Source organism: Vipera ursinii (genome assembly GCF_947247035.1).
Source record: "Vipera ursinii genome assembly, chromosome: 1".
NCBI classification, from domain to species: Eukaryota; Metazoa; Chordata; class Lepidosauria; order Squamata; family Viperidae; genus Vipera; species Vipera ursinii.
In genome coordinates, this window is record NC_139512.1 from 148,451,802 (window position 1) to 148,473,810 (window position 22,009).

The 22,009-nt window shown below is 43.7% G+C and overlaps 1 protein-coding gene across 3 annotated transcripts in view; it reads right to left on the reverse strand.

Annotated features, from left to right (window-relative positions):
• Window positions 1–22,009, reverse strand: part of ACVR1 (activin A receptor type 1) — an 86,850-nt gene that overhangs the window by 22,870 nt on the left and 41,971 nt on the right. For 2 of the 3 annotated variants that reach the window (XM_083350460.1, XM_083350459.1), the window contains 2 exons: window positions 7,786–8,034; window positions 6,322–6,539 (listed from right to left, as the gene is read on the reverse strand). In XM_083350460.1, coding sequence (XP_083206586.1) covers window positions 6,322–6,539; window positions 7,786–8,034 — 467 coding nt within the window. Of the gene's footprint in view, window positions 1–6,321; window positions 6,540–7,785; window positions 8,035–19,551; window positions 19,677–22,009 lie in introns of those variants that run through there. The other variant, XM_083350461.1, reaches the window with a different exon arrangement.

Below are 22,009 nucleotides of genomic sequence, written 5' to 3' on the forward strand. Positions count from 1 at the left end.
GAACCCACTGCCAATCTCTCTCTCTCTTTCTCTCTTTTTTTTTTTTTACAGAAAATGATGGTCTTTCTTAAATGAACAGGGTTTTTTATTTCCAGATTTTCCATAACTGCGAATTATATTACTGTGCAATTGTAGAAAATTGCAGACAGATTGTATTAGAGATTTGCCAAACAGTTGCCTTTCGTGGATGCTAAAGACAGATGATAATGAAATGTAATTCTTTCCAACTGTTTATTCAGATTTCAAATGCAAAGTATTACTCAATTCTGAAAATCCTTCCTATTTAATACAATTTAAAAATCATAAAAACACTGATCAATCTCATTAGTTTGGAGATACATATTGAGATTCCATAACAATAAATCTACAGAGGTAGGCATCACATACACAATTTGCGCTCTGCACATTCATGTCAGAATGTAAATATTGCAACGTTGCTTTGTCATATTACAATTTAATGTGAACTTAAGTATAACAGATATGTTGAGAATCATTAACAAAACCATACCACAAAAGCAAAAACATTGCAGCCTGCTCATATCCTGCATAAACGTGCTTCAAAAATTGCTAGAAGCAACCAACAATTCGTTTTACGGTCTGGCTGCAGCTTTGCAATAAGCCAGCTCTATCTGTCTGTCTGCCTGCCTACCTAAACTTACAGAATTGAAACAGCTTAAAAATTACAATATTTCATATTATATATAAAGTAAAACTAAATGACATCTGAGTATTGCTTGATTCTTCTATGAATTAATTTACCATAGGTTAGTAAAGTCCACCTTCTATTCATCTAAATCGTTAGTGTTAAAAGTAACTTGACTGGTAGAAAAGACATTATTATTCTTACCATAGTGAGGCATTTAGACATCATTTCTGGCTTTTTTTTTTGTCGCTGTATCATTGATATATCCTGTAAGCAATTTTAGGCACTATGGAGACAGCACACGTAGTGAATCTTTTCATGATATCAACCGCCTCCTTTCAATATGCTTCCATTTTTTTCACACCCACCACAGACGAAAATTGTCTGCCCTCAAACCCACGCATCTTCAGCATTGATATGTTACTAAATTCTTCATGTTATTCCATTTTAAATGTCTCAAAAACAAGTTTTGCAAAGCCTTCAAATGTTTTGTTGAGATTTCCATTTTATTCAATGGGTAAAATCAACCTGCCAAATATTCTCATTTAACTCAATACCCACCCACTCCCAATTACTGTGCTATTTCACTTTCACTTGTGTGTTACACACACACACACACACACACACACACACACACACATACACTGCTACTAGGTATTTTGCCATGCCTTTGGACAATAATTCTTCTTCTTGTATTTTGTATTCTGAGGTTTCACACAACCCTTCATACCAATCTAAATGTGTTTTATACAATTGTCCTTTACTAGGAAATAAATTAAGACCTTCATCTCAAAGTCCAATGAACAATCTTGCTAAATCCTCAAGCATGTACGATAATACATTCCCATTCATTTAAGGCATATAAAAGAAGGCTTGCTTTCATAACCACCTAGTTGTCAAGATTTCTATTCAGGAGGTCTGCCAGATAGAAGAGATGCAATGAATTGCAATGAATATTGTGTCTTGCCTGGTGATTTTGTTCCTGAAGAAATCTCCATACGGGAGCCCTGAAAGGAACATTATTCCTGGATTTCATTCTTTTCATTCGATTTGTTTAAAGCCGTCTATTAATGTACTGTGCGTAAAAGCTGTTACGAATCTCAGAAGACCAGATGTGATAGCTCAGAAAACATTTTTGAGTTTAGCATTTTGATAAAAGGTGTTTTATTTGAAAAATTGGTCAGGTCAGGCTAGAGAAAGTATGGACTCAACCTTGTGTCATGAACCATGTTGTTTTAAGTCATACTGACATGGTCACAAGGTGGCAGCAAAGCAATTTATTTGAAAGCAAAGCAGGAAGGAGGAGAAAGTCTTCCCTCTATTGAAGAATGGCACAGATCAAGGAATATACAAGAACAGTCTCCCAAACTGGAGCAACTATGCACTATAACTCTCAAAACAAGCTCACAATTTTTGAGAGAAATGGGCCAAAGGTTGATGGAGGCAAATATTAACCTAAACCCTAGTTAAAACCTCTTAACTGCAACTCAACAAACTGAGTATCTGACCAAATTAATCTATATTATATTAAGATGGTCTAAAGCAAGGGTAGGCAACCTCGGCTCTTTTATGACTCATGGGCTTCAACTCCCAGAATTCCTGAGTCAGCTGACTCAGGAATTCTGGGAGTTGAAGTCCATGAGTCATAAAAGAGCCGAAGTTGCCTACCCTTGGTCTAAAGCCAGAGGAGAAATTAGTATGCTGGCCTAAAAGGGTAGTTCAACTCTCCATTGCTGAAAATATCTGGGTGATTTGGATCAGTCAATATCTTTCCACCCATACTCTATTCAGGAGAGTTTTGAGGATATAAATGTATGCAACCTTAAGATCTCGGAGGAATGATAAATTAATAAAGTTTGTATAGCCATCCTACATACTTGGCTTTGTTTTGTGGAGTGAGACCAAACCTCGCCTAAGTAATTTCATGGAAGTCAGGGATTCTCAGAATTCGCTTTAGCTGCCTTGGGCTTGAACTCAAAAACTAAGCCAATTCTCTTAATTTTATAGAAATCTATAAAGCTAAAAGCAGAAGGAAGCTAACAGCAACCATCACACAACCTTAGAACTTTAATTGCACAGCTGGCTGCCAAATGGACCCGGCAAGGAAACCCAGGGAGAATTTTTCCCCAGTCTCATTTGGTTCAATCGGGGAAAACTGTTTAGCACAGGGGTGTCAAACTCGCAACGTCACGTGACGTGTTGCGATGTATCATGACTTTTTTGCTATTGCGGGCAATGGGATGGGCGTGGTTTCACCATGACACATCAGGCCTGCGGGCTGGCAGTTTGAAACCCCTGGTTTACCAACTGTTCGAAGTTGTAACGGCATTGATCAAAATTTGGATGCTTGGCAACTGGCATGTATTTATGATGGGTACAGCATCCGGGGGCCATGTGGTTACATTTTGTGACCTTCCCAACCAGACTTTTTCTACCAAGCAAAGTCAACAGGAGTAGCTGATTTCATTTAACATGATTCACACAACAACTGCAATGATTTGTTTACCCACAAGGCAAAAAAAGGTCATAAAACTGGTCACAACTCACTTAAGTACCCTGCTTAACAATGGAAATTCTGGCCCCCATTGTAGACCTACGTCGGAGGCTGCTTGTACTCCTCTTCCTCAGCTGCTTCAGTCAAATGCAATTTCCTTGTACTATAACTTGGGCCACATTACCGTCTCCAAAATTTCTCTATTCTCTTCAAATGGAATTCCTCTTCACAAGTTGTATGTGGAGAGATACCAACTATGTGCAAAGCCTGTTCTAGACATAGAAATCTGTTATGGAGTCAGTTGGCCATTTTCTGAAAGCTTCGGAATCAAAAGCATTTATAATGTTCACCCTTTCTCTGAAAATGGATTCCTGAAATACTGTAAAAGTTTCTCATTAAAGGGACTAACTTGCGGAAATTGCCAGACCACCCCTGAAATGGATTGTTGGCCAGATCGACTGGGAACACATGGAACATTCCAGAATTCTCTAGACTGTTCCATTCCCAGAACAATAGATTTTGTGGAGATCTTCTTTCAGCCATGCTTCTCCTACACCTGCTAGGTGCTGCCTGTAAGTTTTCTTTCACTCCTTTCCCTTCTTCCATACATATACATTGCCGCCTTCTCAGGAAGGAAGGATATCCGTGGGATTAACCATGATGTGGGAAAGCGGAGCATGCTGGAGTAGGAATCTGCTAAGAATAGGGAGGATTCAAATATTCAGTTCCTCTTTCCCTAGACAGTCATTATGGCTCCCTGGACCTCATTAAACAGAATATACCCTTCCCCACAGGGATGTGAGTTTGCAGTCTCTTAAGGACACTTCTGAGATACCTTACAGTAACTATGGAAACACTACCTGTTTGCTGCTAATAACAGCCAACTATGATCACATAAAGTTACTACAACAGGAAAGTTGCCTCTACAAGGAAAAAAAATCTACAGTAAAAAGCATTATTGTTAGAAGCTCTGTATTCTTTTAATGAAGTTCACAAACCCTTAAGGTTATAGATCCAATGCTATGCTCCAAACTAGTTCCCATCCTTTACGTCAGTGTTTCTCAACCTGTGATCCGTGGACCCCTGGGGGGGCATGATATCATATCATTGTGGCCCTTTCATTTTAAAAAATAATTTTATTAATAGAGTTTAAGTTGATAATAAGAAATACATTCAAAGAAAAATATAGCAAGCTAAGTGTGAAAAAAAGAATATGAAAAAAAGAATTAAAAACACAGAAATTCAGTGTGTGTGTGTGTGTGTGTGTGTGTGTGTGAGAGAGAGAGAGAGAGAGAGAGAGAGAGAGAGAGAGAGAGAGAGAGAGAGAGAGAGAGAGACAGAGACAGAGACAGAGACAGAGACAGAGACAGAGACAGAGACAGAGAAAGAAATATGGGTTCCAATGTTCCAGTCAGTAATTATAAATACATTTCTCATTAAACCAGGCTTTCATTATAGTTTTCTTTCTACAACCTTTTCTTTTTAATCATCAGAAATATAAATCGCAAAGTCATTTTCTTCCTCATGCAAAAGTCCATAAGAGGTTTCCAGTCATTGGTGAATGTCAGTGATGACCTTTCCTACGGCAGGCCTTTCATGAGGATTAGAGCTTGTTTATCTCGAAGTAAGATACCTAGGACCCCCGCCCCCTTTCACAGACGTCTCATTTTCCTTCATCCGCAATTCCTTTCAGTAGTCAGAAAACCAACACAACAACAGGTTTTAAATAACAGTCGCAATGGATGAGCACCTTGAAAGTGTTCAGCTAGCGCCAAATGCCCATCACTCTGATTACAGTTGGGGTTGACGTAATCTGGAGATTTCTCACATACCCCTCACCCCTTGCAATATAAGAAGCATTAAGACAAAATCCAGAAAAAGCATTTCATTGAAATCTAGAAAGATCTCTTTTCCAGTTTATAACCAAACATGCAGTGTTGCTTTCAGCCACTCTTGTGTCCAAGCGGCCCAGGCTTTGCAGTATGCTTTTAAGTAACACGCTGGAGGCTTTCCAGGGAGCTCCCAACATTTTTATTCCTGCCCACTGCCAATAAAAAAAAGAGAGCAAAAATCCTCTTCTAGGGAAGAGGCATGTCACAGGTGTCGTTCCCACAGCCAGTAGACAGGTTTATGGATCAAAAGGTTGTATATCTAATGTGAGTGTGCAAAAACCTAAGCGCTTTTCAACTGCACTCTAGGTTGTACCCAGACTGTACCAACAAAAAATGATATGGTAATCCAGATTCTTCCTAATTTCTAGTAGGTGCTGCAAGGGCAACCATAAAAGGATCAGAAGAAATGGATAAAATCGTTTTCATAGTCTATTGGTCCTAATGACACCACCACCATCATCATTTTACAGTAGCATCCTTGCCGCATCCTCATACGCAAGCTGGATATGGCTAACGTAATAGATAGGCTCAATTGGATTTGACAGTTTGTGGCTTGGTGTGCTGGGAAAACTGAAACTTTACCTCTGCATCCTATATGAATTTATGCTATCACATTAAATCACCCAATGAGTTTATTTAATAATAATAAAGTAAAGTATTTATTAATTTTAAAACAGGGCTCTATACCCTTAACTCAGATTTAGGGAATTGTGTGATCCCAATTAATGAAAGCTGCATTATTTCTCACATGCAGCTTTTAACTATATGCACACTCACTCCTCGTTTCGCGACCAGGTCATTAAGAAAAATGGTCACTAAATGAACAAGTGAACGAGAGAGAGATATGCTGTGAAGATCATTATGTGCACACTGGTCAGAAAATGAATCTTTTATTACCACGGTATTTACAAATGATTGCTGAGGTTCTCACTACGTGAAGAGTGGATATACTTGGAAAATTGGGTTAATAAGTAAGAACCTGTTTTTCTTCTAAGTCATTCAGGGCAGTGCCAACTTAACTCTTGGAACTGCCCTTGATGTTAGGCTTGAGCAAGACTTAATGATATACTTAATGATCCTTCCACCTAAATGTGTTTCAGTTTTCCCCAAATCTCCCTAAGCAACACATCTCTGACTGCTTTACTAAGGTTTGTTCTGGCACTGTTCTGTACAGAAAGTCTGAAAGGGGACTAGGCAGTGCTCCATATTTTACACACCACATTTTGGGCAATCTGAATAGAAAGAAAAACATGGGATGCTTAGCAACAGATCATAAGACAAGGATTACTCACTGCCAATGTGCTATCACCAACATTTGAGGCTATGAGCCCTTCAATTGTGCCATATTCTGCGTCCCTTGAGTTCAGCCTTTCCATATGGCGCTGCCGAATCTTTCTGATGATCAACAGAGCTGCTGCCGAAAATATGATCAGCACCATAACGGGAGCCAGTATGAAAATGACAAGCGTTTCCATGGTGTAACCCACGGCTTCCCCTTGCGATGGATGCCCTTCACAAAGAGAGACAGCAAAAAAAAAAAAAAAAACACAATTAGCAAAAGCTAGATGTTAATGGCTTTGAGAAAGATGGCTTAAGAGCAAGATTAAAAAAGAAGACAGTGAGCCCAAGCACAGGTGTGTCCCTTTGCAATGGAAGAGTACTCAGAAAGAAGATCAAACCATGTACTTGTTCTCCTGCTACTCTCTGGAAAAGGATACCCAGGGTTTTGGCAATAGGGGGCATATAAGTGGTATACAAAAATTCCACATGGATACTCAAATTCACAAACAGTACGGCAAACCTGGTGCAATAAGGATTTATGGTACTATCAGTGAGAAAATAAAGCAAGCAAGCAAGCAAGCAAAAAGTGCAAAGTCATTCTCTCCAGATATTCCATTAATCTTGGAGTTTGTGAAAACATCCATTAGTAAGATGATGATGATGATGATGATGATGATGATGATGATGATGATTAATAATAATAATAATAATAATTTTATTTGTATACCGCCCTTCTCCCGAAGGACTCAGGGCGGTGAACAGGGCAGTGCATGTTAAAAGACAAAATACAAAAATTAAGAGAGATTAAACAAAATGCCCACAACTCTTACAATAAGTTAAAACACATTAAAAATAAGTTAAAACACATTAATAAAACCCAACCCCATCCCATCAGGCCAGGCCAGCTTGTTCGAAGAGGTAAGTCTTTAGATCGCGCCGGAAGGAGCAGAGGTCGGGCGCCATCCGGAGCTCAACCGGAAGATGGTTCCATAAATCAAGGATCAAGGATTCCTTGTCAGTTATGCTGAACACCTGCTTGGACATTTGTATCTTTTGCTCTACTCAAAAGGTGTGAAACTTTTCTTCTGCTGATAAAAACAGTGGCCTGTACATTTGTTTTGTGTGGGGGTTTTTTTTATCGACAAACTAACAGTAGTTCAAAACTATGGTAGATGAAGCTACCATTTTTATGTTCCAGTTGTCTATTGCTCTCAGACACCTGTGATTGTGTTCTAAATTTGTAACTCGTCCTCATTCACTGATAGATGTAAATCAGGGTTCCCCAACTGCGGGTTGTGATCCCTCCCTCATGAGTTCACAAGCAATTTACAGCAATATATTTTCTCTTATCGGCAGGAGTCAGCATGCAGATCTAGGGTCTTCTATGAAGGCTGTTGAACAAACAAGGAAAGACTAAACAGTAACAGGGTGTCCCTCTTTCAGGCACCCTGAAAAACACAGTCAAGAACTTTCACCTTTCACTGGTAGCTCTGCTGTTATGTTAATGTTGCATAGATGCCCTTGACAGCATTCCACTGCTTGATCTGAAGATGGAGGCGTTCGGCATGTCATCTTCCCTTGCTCGTAAACTCTGAAGCAGCCCTTCTGATAAACCCTTTCTCCATTATTGATGCTCAAGGAGGAGAAGCACCTGTGCCCTCTGCAGCGGACTCCGTTCACACATGACATGCCTTCACACACACATTCATAGTCAGTCTCGTTGTCTGCGGAGAGAAGAAGAAAAAGACCATTTCATTAAGCCACATGCATGCAAACGTTCTCAATCATTTCATCCCCTCCCCCTCCCCCCCAAAAAAAATAAATAGTTTGGCTCTTCCAATTTTGTGGATGTTTTGCAGGATCCATTTCTCCCTCTTGGTCCAAGTATACAGCATTAGCATTCCATGAAAATGCAAACTGTTCAGCATTTGTGTACACTCTGTTGGGCTTATGTTTTAAGGTTAAATTAAGCAGACACCACATGAAGCCAGAATGTGCTTTGTTTGGTTTTGGCTTAGCACGAGGGTAGCAAACCACTGTTCCAAATTTAATATATGCGAAAACCCAACTTATTTTTATTTGTTTATTTGTATCCTGCCTTTATTATTTTTACAAATAACTCAAGGCACGTCCAACAAACCTTCCTCCTCCTATTTTCCCCAAATCCGGGAGATGGGTAGGGCTGAGAGAGAATGACTGGCCCAAAGTCACCCAGCCGGCATTCATGGCTAATGCAGGAGTTGAACTCATGGTCACTTGAGGTTTACTCAGCAAGCTTCCCTTAATTACTCCATGGTATAATATGACATGTAAGCAAAATCACTTAGGAGAGGTATCTAATGCTTGCTAGATTCCTTTGCTTCAATTTTCCATCAAAAGGTGTAGAATTCAGCAACAGTAAAATATAAATAGGCATGGGAATATCGTGTAAATTCTTTCAATTTTCCGGATGAAAAAGCAAAATGCAGCATCATATTAGACCTAACGTCTAAAATTCATTTTAAGCTTTAATCCTGTCACAATTGTCTATGTTCAAACAATACTCTAAGCCTCCCTATGTCAAACTTGACCCCGTCATATTATGTGTGAATACACTACACACACACACCTACTTTAAAAACCACCATCAAAACCCAAGCTTGATTCATACTAAGCCATAATGTATAATTTTCTTGGTTTAGGCACAGAGGCTTATGTGCATTAAGACTTATTCAATAAACCAATATTGGACAGAGAATGGTTCAATATATGTGAATCCACCCATAGATTCTAATCCTAGCTTGTCATCCATTTGCAAAACGTACTGTAGATGATGCTGACATCACATCTCACCATAGTTAGGCTTTCATAAAGAAGGTTCAGAACATCATTTAAAGGAGGCCATTGCCTAAGGAAACTGGCATTTCAAAAACCAGGAGGAGAAATCTCTACAAAGATTCTCAGAAACCCTTCACTCTTCTCCCTTTGTCTCCACAGCTTTCTGTGGCTTTTCTGGTTACTATCAATAATGTACAGTACAGTACTATCAAGCTCCACCCAAGAGAGGTCATGACATGCATGCAACAAATATCTTCTCAAAGGATATATTGAATTACACTTAAAAATTAGGATGAAGGATGAAGGAATTAAATTTATCAAGCAAACAGCCTTGGAGGAAGACAGAATGCATCTACCTGGCACACTTGGAATAGGATACAGGGCACAGAACATGCAAGAGGTGGCACTAAATGACACTCTACTCATTTACGTACGTCATTGTCAAGGAAAGGCAATTGTACTTGGCATATGAAGCAGAACATGAACCAAATACCTCCCAAGTAGGTCTAAAAATAAAACAATGCAGCCAAGTAATAGTTTGATGGTCTTTTGTGACAACCAACATATGCTGACTCTTGAGAATACCAGCCTTCTGGGGATCTGCTAAAAAATCACCTGCTTTTGTGTTTGTGTGAGGGAGAGGAGAGGAGACTGAAATTGTCCCATGAAGCAGTGGTTTCAGGCCTTTGGAGAGGGCGGACAAGGAACAGGAATGTGAGGATGGGTCCTGCACCTTAGAAACGTTCCGCTGATCACTTAATGATCCTATTCATTGTGTATGTACAAACAGACAGACTGAAACCCAAGTGGTAATCAGCCAAATTATATTTTTATAAGATGAGTGCTAAGCCATGTCTGGAAACAGTGAAATTTACTCTAGAAGATGCCTTGTTGTCAAAGCAATAGAAACCTATATATCTGCATCAATATCTATACATGCCTGTGTATTTATATATAATCAAAGCTATACAGTTTTAAACTTGAGGAAAAAGAACATATGGTTGTGAAGCAAAAACAAAGCTAATTACATAAAGCAGTATCTAAAAATAATTCATGGCATGGACCCTGATTTTCAGTTCTGGCACATATTTTATTTCCTGACTGCGATTCCATGCTTTGTATTTTAAAGCTACAACTCCAAAACAAAGCTGATTTGTCAATAAACAAAAAGTGAGGTCCTTGGTGCTCCCTGAGCTTGGTTGTTTGCTTGCAGGCATTTCATTATCCAACTAGGAAAGTTACCTAGTTGGGTAATAACACTTCTGCAAGCAAAGAACCAAGTTCAGAGAGCACCAAGGACTCCACAGTTTAGCCCTGAGCTACAAATATTCTCTCCTATTGGAACAATCAAAATCTTTGTCTTCTAACTGATAATGTTCCATCACGATTGTTGACTCTTAGCGACTACATGGATTTTCTCTATCCCTGACTTGGTCTTTCAGACCTTCCACCACCATATTCATTGTTACTGTAACTGAGTCCCTTGTTGCTGGTCATCCTTTTCTCTTTCCTTTCATCTTTCTCATCTTTAGAGCCTTTTCCAGAGATTTAGCTCTTCACTTAAGCTTTGAACTGAATACAACAGAGAAGCTACTATGAGATCAAGCTAAAGAATATAATGCTTTTGTTTACTGCTCTGTAAATTGAACGATTACAGGTCGTCCTTAAGACCGCAACTGAGCCCAAAATTTCTGTCGCTAAGTGAGACAGTTGTTAAGTGAGTTTTGCCCCATTTCACAACTTTTCCTGCCACCGTTAAGTGAATCGCTGTAGTTGTTAAGTTAGTAACGTGTTTGTTAAATGAATCTGGCTTCTCTACTGACGTGGCTTATTAGAAGGTGACAAAAGGGATATCACATGACTCCAAGACATGGCAACCGTCATAAATATGAGTCGGTTGCTAAGCATCTGAATTTTGGTCACATGACCTTGGGGATGCTGCAACAATCATAAGTGTGGGAAATGGTCATAAGGGTTTTTTTTCAGTGCTGTTGCAACTTCAAACAGTCATTAAACAAACTGTTGTAAGTCGACTACTTGTAGATGACGTGGATGACTTCTTAATGAAAGACCAAGTTGACAAGGATTCAGAAAACTCCTATCACCCAGAAAAAAGGGTTGCATCATCACCATCCTCCTCACACTTTTGAATATTATGCTCAAGAACCAAATTAATATTTGGGGCCACCCTGCTATTATCTCAAACCAATAGGCATTTTTTCCCCAATTAATTATTTAGAAGCTTGGGTTCATGCCTCAAGGGTCTAGTCCACCTTAGACTGCACAATGTTCCACATGAGACAAATAACTGTTAAAGATTTATTTAAAACTGTTGTCCTCAAGGAAGGATTTAGGGCAGAATAGGTACAAGCAACTTCATTACTGAAGTTGTCTTGTAAATCAGTCACATCAGGCCCCTCAGAAAAACACCTTTCTTCTACTCCCCAAAGCAATTTGGAAGGAAAAGGTCCAAAGAGCAGCCTTAATTCTGAAAAGATTTACAAGCCAAGATGAGTGGAGTACAGCCAACATCAGTAAAAAACTGATTGGCTTTGCCAGAAGCGTGCCTATATTATCACTCTACCTGTTTTGTCCACTGTTCTCTGCACCTGAGGAAACAAAGATATTCCTAAGTTATTCAACAAAGATATTCCTAAAGAAACACTCCAGAGAAATCGCTTTTTTGACTTTGAAGAAGATGGGCAAAACCGTGTCAAACTCTAAGTCAGGGGTAGGCAACCTCGGCTCTTTTATGACTCGTGGACTTCAACTCCCAGAATTCCTGAGCCAGCTGGCTCAGGAATTCTGGGAGTTGAAGTCCACGAGTCATAAAAGAGCCGAGGTTGCCTACCCCTGCTCTAAGTCAAGAACCCATCCAAAGAACTCTTTGAACTTCAGTGAAATTTAGGGCACAGATATTATCTAGCAAATCTTTTGTTTTTCAGAGGTTTTGGGAGTTTAAGGGACAAAATCCCTCCCCTCTTCCATCAAGGTCCAATTTGCACCCACTTTTGGAGTCTGGCAAAGTTTACAAGCCAAGCAAAGAGTGGCACGATTTCTGAGCCTGCAGAAATGGCCTTCTGTTAAACCTAAACCTGTGGGCACGGTGGCCAAGCAGTTAAGACGTTGGGGCTTGTCAACCGGAAGGTCGGCAGTTCTAGACCTACGTACCAGATGATGGAATGAGCTTCCGTTGCTTGACCCAACTCCTGACTAACTAGCATTTCGAAAGCACACAATTGCAAGTGAATAAGTAGGTACCACTTCAGTGGGAGGATAACAGCGTTCCGCCCACCTTCAGAGTACAGTCATGCCAGCCACATAACCATGGAAGCATTTTTGGACAATGCTGGCTCTTAAGCTATGAATCAGAGATGACCACCGCCTCCTAGAGTCGAACACAACTGGCAAGGGAAACCTTTTTTTTTAAAAAAAAAATTAAACTCATTCATTTCCTTTAAAGCAGGGGTCTCCCAACCCCTGGGCCGCACAAGCAGCATACGCTTACCCTCACATGCGAAGCTCCATTTGTGCACCCACTGCTTGCGCAGAACCATCCCCCTGTCCCCCTGCCACTGGTTCGCAAAGCCAAAAAGTTTGGAGATCACTGCTTTAAAGGCCTAACGTAATAACCCTTCTATTGTTCTTTCACAGCGTTGAGGTTCTGGTGAGCCTAAATGTGGCATTATTTCTGCCACACCAAGTTTACCAACATCCCCTCAGGAACACAAATGCAAGTTCAACATATAACTTTCAAAATAAATGCAACCAGATAATACTTAAGATATAGCCAGAATAGCATGAGGGCCAGAAAATCCTGGCTGTAGCATCTGATGAGGGGGCTTTGATATGAATATTGAAATCTTTCCCTCCCTACTAAAAAGACTCAGTTTACAGGATGCCAACACCTTCCCTTCAGCAAAGATGTAAAATTTCAAGAAATGTTGAAGCAAGGGGGAGGGAGAATATCTCTGGAAGGTTTTGTGTGGGGGGGGAGGGAAATCTGTGATAGATTTAGCACCTTTCACAGATATAAAACCAGATTACTTTATGTAATTTGTTATTACAAGTTGGCTTATTGATAAAAATGTTTGGTATATTATATTTATGAACATAGTTTGTACTCAGCCAATAATTATGGAGTTACTGATTAGAATGTAGTTTTAAAATATTTTTTTAATGAAGCAATTTACTGCTGAATCTGACAGAACGTAGCACATCTTTACGTCTGCTTATTAAGAGAGGTGGACACATAAATGTTAATACTGTAAATGGAAGTAATCATTAACATTGTAGTAGTAAAGAAAAAACAATAAGACATTCTGGATTTATCCTCCAGGTTATCAGACTCTGAAAGCAGTAACTGCCAGAAAAAAATAAGCACAGGACTAATCAAGGCTGAGAATACATATTTTGCCTCCTGAAGCACTGCTTAATTGTCTCCTCAGCACTCTCTAAGCTTGGTTGTTTTCATGCAGATATTTCATTATCCACATCAATGCTACAACAGAGTAGGGTTTGCTAGAAGAGAGTACAGTGGCAAACCACATTCCTCCTTTAAGCATTGATGATATTACCTAGTTGGGTAATTAAAAGTTTACAAGAAAACAACCAAGCTCAGAGAGCGCCCAGGACTCTGGATATTCAAGTATTTTTTTTTAAAAAAAAAGAACATTTCCGTGGCGTATTCATACATATGAAATTTCTTTATATATGTAAATCATACAAGCCCCTTCATTTTTTGGACTCCTGCAATTTTTTAAGCACAAGAATGGGGAATTCATTACATCTAGCTGTTGCTGAACTACAGCTCCTGGTCCCCATTGCTGTGGCTTCTGGATGTTGTTGTTCAGCAATATCAGGAGAACCCAGGCACTCCAGATCTGCCTTAGCAATTCACAGGTTAAGTATTTTTAACACTTTCCATGGGTGTTACCTGCACTTTTTAACTGTAAACAGCTATTACAATGGAATTGATGGGCATTACAAAAGATGACTATTGATGTCTATTTGATTATATTAATATATTTTACATTATGTTGACATCACATCATTTGTTGATGAATTCCCCTAATCTCTTATACTATCTGAGGGTATAAAGGTTATTCTATGATTTCAGGGTTGTAAATCAGGGCTCTGCCACCATTGTTGCGTTTTCACTATTTCTGTATAGAAAAATCAATGTGAACTTTGGAAAGATATAAAAGCAACTAATAAGCAAAGTTGCCTTGTCAGCTTTCTGCCTCATTTCTGGATGTTCATAGGGACAACTTTTTTGAATCTGAAACTCTCTGATCAAGCAAATAATTGGCTTCATAAATATAATTTTATGACACTATCATTGAATTTTCCATATCCCTTGCCATTCGCAGTTCTGAAAATATTTATTTTGTTCAAAAGACCTCAAATAGAAATTTTAAAAAATTGTTGTTTCCACTGTGGCCACTCATGCATTTTTACAGTATTTTTCATAACAGAATAAACTACCATCAAACAGACTGTATATTGATTCACATTCCTTACGTTTTAAGAAACTTAGAAAACTTTGGGTGTTTCAACCTGCTTTGCAGCTGACAAATTTTTAATTTTTCTTGTATTTTCTTGTACATTTTTCCCTTTGTAAAATAACACCTGGGCAAATCTTTAACCACTTGTCTTGGGAGAAGGGAACTGTAAAACCTCTGGATTTAATAGGCATTCCACTTTTTTAAAATACTTCTTCTCTATGGTATTAGGCCTAAAGAGCAACATAACTTGTTCTAACATACCATCTGAACTAACAAATGCTATACAAAATAACACAGCAGGCATTAGAAAATGTATTACTCTATCAGTCATGCTGTGACACAGTTTGCAGTACACTGCAGTGTATTTGAATATGTAGCTTTTTTGCTTAAGTTTTCTATCCTGACAAATGCTTGTTTTTGATGTGTATTTATTGAAAGTGATATGTTGAAGAGAAAGAGCAAAATATAGTAGAAAGTTCTGCCTAAAAGCAGTATGATACTGTCTATATTAACCTCTTAAAAAGGCATTAAAATATAATGGTGAAAACTGTGTGGTTCAGCCTGGAAAACTGGGAATATCCCCATAGCAGATGCTATATAAACATGCTACACCATCCTTCTGTTTCTACCGTTGTAACTCTGAATGTTTGCTAAACATGGTTATAAGTGGAGGACTACCTGTACAATGTTTTTTAATTGTCCTAAAAAAAAGAAGATACTGTTCAAGTTGTCTGAACAGTGGGAGAGAAATACTTCATGGTTCCTGGAGTAAGGAAAGACATCTAGGATCTAAAATAAATCTTCATGTATGAGTGCGCATGCATATGCCTCCATATATAATTACCATTTACAACTATCAGAATTCTAATGTAATGTATGACTGATACAAGCCTCATTTCTGAAGATACTCATTTCTATTTTATAAATTACTTCTAATGGATAGCTTCAGTGTTGATAGAAAAATCCTTCATTGTCCAATCATCCCAGAAGTTATTTTTTGCAATTTTATGCTACTACAACTTTAAAGGCTGAGAACTCTTAACAAGCAAAAAGGCTCCTCTTATTGGGGTTAAGTAATACCTGACCTTATAAACATCAGGAATCTAGCAAGATAAAGGGAAGTTTGTACAATGGGTACCACTAGACATTCCTCCCCTATCAAAGACTTTCAGTTATGTTCAGCTCAGAATAAAGCAAGTTGGCACTCAAGGAATAAAGCTTATCACTCATTTAAAGAGAGTGGATGGGAAAATGAAAACACAACATACTCATTTCATACCCACACAGAAATGGCCATACCCAAAACAACTCTCTCAAAACATAAAGGACTCTTGAGAAAGGAAAGAACAAATTTTAAACCTACATTAACTTTAGCTAAACTGCTCACTGCTTTGTTTCTTGGTGACATGTTTAACTGATGGCACAACAGTATTTATGCCAATAACTTATTTATATAACCTGACAAGTTCTTCTGGGCTGAATGCCATCACTTTTTTTGTCCCAAACCATTTCTTTTAGGAAAAGAAACACAGCAGGACATAAAGAGCTTTCAGCTACAATTTACCGTATATACTTGAGTATAAGCCGACTCGAGTATAAGCCGAGACCCCCATTTTCACCCCCCAAAACTGGAAAAAGTTCGTGACTCGAGTATAAGCCGATCCGCCATTCTGCAAGCCTCCGCCGCCAGCAGAGGCTCGATCCGCCATTTTGCAAGCCTGAATACACAGGAATGTATTCTCGGGGAAGCCCTGGCTGTCCGCTTCCTCGCTCCACGTTGCCATTCGGGGCACGCGTGTTCCCTGGGCAAATCACGGCGCCCAGCAGGCGAGGAAACACGCCCGCTCCAGTCGCCCCCCCTTCCCTCAGGAAACGCGAAGCAAGTGACCGCCCGGAGCTTACCGAGGACTTGCGCGCGGCCGAGGCTTCGGTGCTTCCAGGATCGCGCGCACCTCTCCCAAGCCGCCGCCGTCCGGAGACCTGCCGAAGTTTGGGGAGGTGCGCGCGCACCTCCCCAAACCTCCCCAAACGTCGGCAGGTCTCCGGATCTCCGTGCCTTGCCTGCCTGCTTCTTTCCGCTGTGGAAAGAAGCAGGCAGGCAAGGCACGGAGATCCGGAGACCTGCTGATGATTGGGGAGGTTTGGGCACCTCCCCAAACCTCCCCAATCGTCCGCAGGTCTCCGGATCTCCGTGCCTTGCCTGCCTGCTTCTTTCCGCTGTGGAAAGAAGCAGGCAGGCAAGGCACGGAGATCCGGAGACCTGCTGATGATTGGGGAGGTTTGGGCACCTCCCCAAACCTCCCCAAATGTCCGCAGGTCTCCGGATCTCCGTGCCTTGCCTGCCTGCTTCTTTTGGGGAGGTTTGGGGAGGCAGGCTGCTTCGTTCCGCGGCGGAAAGAAGCAGGCAGGCCTCTGTCGCCAGCGGCTGGATCCGCGCTCCGCAAGCTTCTGCCGCCGGCTGGATCCGTGCCCTGCCGCCGGCAGAGGCTTGCGGAGCGCGGATCCAGTGTGTGGGGAAGCCCTTTAGCAGGATTTGCCTGCATGCCGGCGGAGGCTGGATCCGTGCTCCACAAGCCTCTGCCGCTGGCTGGATCCGTGCCCTGCCGCTGCGGAGCGCGGATCCAGCCTCCGCCGGCGGCGGAGGTCTAGGGGTAGTGGGGGGGGGGGCCCGCGGACATAGATGGGCTCGTGGAAGCCAAGCAGCCCTCCCGAATCTGGGCTTCTGGACGGAGCAGCCGGTGGTGCGTTTCAAAAAGCCAGATAAGGCAGACAGGGAGATGAAGAGTTCAACCGAGTTTCCTCTTTTGTTCAGGCTCCCCGATCAGACAAAGAACTAGCCAGCGGCAGGTTTCTCCCCTTTTCCCTCCCATCTCTCTTCCCCCAACCCTTGGGTCCCACAGCAACTCACGAACTCCAGCTGCCCCTTCTCCTTCGAAAGGTCTAGATCCCGAGATAAGATATATACAGAAATATTCGTAAAGAGAGACGGACGCAGGCTGTTGGTTTCTCGCCTCATCCCACGCACGCACGAGGGGGAGAAACAACGCTCTGGGCGGCAGAGGCCTGGAGAAGGAAAAATCGGCCGCAGCCTCGGGGTAGGCTTCTCCGGGGGCGCCGCCGCGATTCTGCAGGGGCCAGGTAGGGAAAACTTGCCGGGGAAAACGGGTGCCGTTGCAGCGCCCGGCGAGTTTAAAAGCAGCGGGTGCAGATGCCTGAACAAAAGAGGAAACTCGGTTGAACTCTTCATCTCCCTGTCTGCCTTATCTGGTCTTTCAAGAGGAGGGTATTCCTCTCACTTCTTGAACTTTCCCAAAGACTTGCAAACTTTTCCAACCATTACTTCCAAGGATCTTTGATGGGGAGAGAAAGCACGGGTGAGCGATGGGGAGAGAAAGCACGGGTGAGCGATGGGGGGGGAAAGCACGGGTGAGCGATGGGGAGGGAAAGCACGGGTGAGCGATGGGGAAGGAAAGCACGGGTGAGCGATGGGGGGGGAAAGCACGGGTGAGCGATGGGGGGGGAAAGCACGGGTGAGCGATGGGGGGGGAAAGCACGGGTGAGCGATGGGGGGGGAAAGCACGGGTGAGCGATGGGGGGGGAAAGCACGGGTGAGCGATGGGGGGGGAAAGCACGGGTGAGCGATGGGGAGGGAAAGCACGGGTGAGCGATGGGGAGGGAAAGCACGGGTGAGCGATGGGGAGGGAAAGCACGGGTGAGCGATGGGGAGGGAAAGCACGGGTGAGCGATGGGGAGGGAAAGCACGGGTGAGCGATGGGGAGGGAAAGCACGGGTGAGCGATGGGGAGGGAAAGCACGGGTGAGCGATGGGGGGGGAAAGCACGGGTGAGCGATGGGGAGGGAAAGCACGGGTGAGCGATGGGGGGGGAAAGCACGGGTGAGCGATGGGGAGGGAAAGCACGGGTGAGCGATGGGGAGGGAAAGCACGGGTGAGCGATGGGGAGGGAAAGCACGGGTGAGCGATGGGGAGGGAAAGCACGGGTGAGCGATGGGGAGGGAAAGCACGGGTGAGCGATGGGGGGGGAAAGCACGGGTGAGCGATGGGGGGGGAAAGCACGGGTGAGCGATGGGGGGGGGAAAGCACGGGTGAGCGATGGGGAGGGAAAGCACGGGTGAGCGATGGGGAGGGAAAGCACGGGTGAGCAATGGGGAGGGAAAGCACGGGTGAGCGATGGGGAGGGAAAGCACGGGTGAGCGATGGGGAAGGAAAGCACGGGTGAGCGATGGGGGGGGAAAGCACGGGTGAGCGATGGGGAGGGAAAGCACGGGTGAGCGATGGGGGGGGAAAGCACGGGTGAGCGATGGGGAGGGAAAGCACGGGTGAGCGATGGGGAGGGAAAGCACGGGTGAGCGATGGGGGGGGAAAGCACGGGTGAGCGATGGGGAGGGAAAGCACGGGTGAGCGATGGGGGGGAAAGCACGGGTGAGCGATGGGGAGGGAAAGCACGGGTGAGCGATGGGGGGGGAAAGCACGGGTGAGCGATGGGGAGGGAAAGCACGGGTGAGCGATGGGGGGGGAAAGCACGGGTGAGCGATGGGGGGGGAAAGCACGGGTGAGCGATGGGGGGGAAAGCACGGGTGAGCGATGGGGGGGGAAAGTGGCAGCGGCATTTTCGGGGGCAGCGGGTGAGCGATGGGGGGGGGAAAGCGGCAGCGGCGGTTGTTGGGGGCGCAGCAGGCGAGGCAGCTTCTCTCAGCAGCCTGTTCCGAACGAAGGGACAGTTCTTTTTTTTTGTTGACTGGAGTATAAGCCGAAGTGGAGTTTTTCAGCCCAAAAAGTGGGCTGAAAAATTCGGCTTATACTCAAGTATATACGGTACTTGTTCACTGGGTTTATATGTTCCTTCAATCCCTAGAATCTAAGCAGACAACAACAGAACCAATGAAGAATATTCGTAACTCGGAGTTGATCTATGGAGTCCTTGGTACTCTCTGAACCGTGATGGTGCAGTGGTTAGAATGTAGTATTGCAGGCTAATTCTGGTGACTGCCGGCAATTTGTGCCTCACCGGCTCAAGGTTGACTCAGTCGTCCATCCTTCCGAGGTCAGTAAAATGAGGGCCCAGATTGTTGGCGGCAATAAGCTGACTCTGTAAACCACTTAAGAGAGGGTTGTAAAGCACTGTGAAATGGTATATAAGTGTAAGCGCTATTGCTACTGCTCTGAGCTTGGTTGTTGTTTTCTTACAGACATTTCATTACCCAAACTAGCTAATATACGGTAATTGGGCCTAGTAAGGAGTAGAGTAACATTGATGATTATTACCTGGTTATGAAACATCTAAAAGAAACAACCAAGTTCAGAGAGCACCAGGACCCCTCAGATAACAACACTGGTACAATAAATAGGTTTGAAATATCCCAAACAATAAATAGGTTTGAAATATCCCCAAAGACCTACATTTATATTATAGACAAACTCAACACTGCATTTGCCATTCCATATCCCAGGTGAAGCCTTCATAATCTCCTCACTCTTAATTTTTGAAGGGCCTGGTAAGAGTTAAATCTTAACTGTGTTCCAAAATGACATCAGAGGCATGGCCAACTTTGCTGGCAGAACTAAATCTGTCGGTAGTTTTATTTTTATTTTAATCCCATTTATATCCCGCCCTTCTCCGAAGACTCAGGGCGGCTTACAATTTAAAGCACAAATCAATGTGCTTAGCAATAGCAAGTTGGGAGAAGAAATCACACAAAATCTAAGGCATGGACCCAAGCACATTTTGTTTTTACTGATCCAGAAACAGAGATGGAATCCTCTGTTTTTCCAGGATGCAGAACTGGAAGTAGTCATTTAGGCCAGCCAGTCCACCGTTCTGCTTACCACAGGAATTCAAATTATAATGAATTTGGAAGAACAATCAGAAGGGACTTGAGACAAAATGGGATCTACAACCTAAAGCAGTGATGGCGAACCTTTTAGAGACCAAGTGTCCAAACTGCAACCCAAAACCCACTTATGTATCGGCAGGTGCCGGGTGGGCATGGCTGTGGTGGTCATGGCAGAATGAGTGGGTGTGGCCAGGGTGAGCATGGCCATCTCGATGTTGCTTGTGGGGAGGGACACCTGTGGGGGCCAGGCACGGTTGGGGGAGATCCAGGGAGTCTCTGGAGGGTGGGATGGTGGGCAGGAGGCTTGTCCTGCGGGGTGAGCCAAGGTATAGCAGAGGGCAGGGCAGGGGTGCCATTGCCGCAGGGCAAGGCAAGGCGAGGCAGGGGCCAGGGTGGCTGCTGCCTGACACCATCAGCCCCCGCACACAGCGAGCGCATGGGGCCCAACTGTGTCCATCAGCAGCCACAGCCTGCCGGCTCCTCGGTTTCGGCACAACGTGGCTGTTTGCCTCTGGCCGCAGCCATTTGCCGCCTCGCACTGTGCATCCAATGTGGCTGCCATGAGGCCGCAGAACAAGCTGGGCGGAGGTAAGGAACCGGTATACTTGTTCCGCGGCCTCATGGCAGCATTGGGCAGGAGGCGGCAAACAGCCGGTTTTGGCATGACGCAGCTGTTTGCCACCTCGCGTATTGCACCCAATGCTGCTGCAATGCAGCTCAGCCAAAAGCGGCCGTGGAACAAGTGGGGCAGGTTTCCCGCTCACCTGCCCATTCATCTTCAGAGCCACCAAAGTAGCAGGTGGAGCACCGGAGGCTCGGGGAGGGAGGGCGCTGAAAGCAGCCTCGGAACAAGTGGGGCAAGTAAGGAAAGAATTCCTTGCTCCCCCCAGAAATTGCCTTTCTTTCTTTACCTGACTTCCAGCCCCGCGCCATTTCTCCTTCGCAATCCGCCGCTGCCACCATGTGCAAGGAAACAAAAGAAGGTTTTTTTGGGGGGGAAAAAGGTCAGTTAATCAATTTCAACTTCGCGATCTTTCATGAGAAGTTGTAATTGATTGATCTTTTTTTCCCAAAAAAAAATTTGTTTCCTTGCACGCGGCCGCAGCGGATTGTGAAGGAGAAATGGCACAAGGCTGGATGTCAGGGAAGAAAAGGAAGGCAATTTCTGGGGGGAGCAAGGATTTCTTTCCTTACCTGCCCCACTTGTTCCAAGGCTGCTTTCCGCTCAGACGCGTTGCTCTTGCCAATGGCCCGACCGCCCACTTCAGCGCCCTCCCTTCCCGAGCCTCCGACATTCCACCTGCTGCTTTGGTCAGCCTGCCAGCCGCCACCTTAACACCCTGCCCACCAGCACCAAACACAGCCACCCCGGGACTGCAGGGGCTGGCCTGGCATGGGAAGGACATGCGCCCCACCCTTCCACCACCATGCAAGGTAAGGTTGCCGCGCCCATCCCCGCCCAGATGTCCTTGCCTCCCCCAAGTTTTTTTTTTTTTTTTTACTAACCTGCCTTTCGGCTGCAT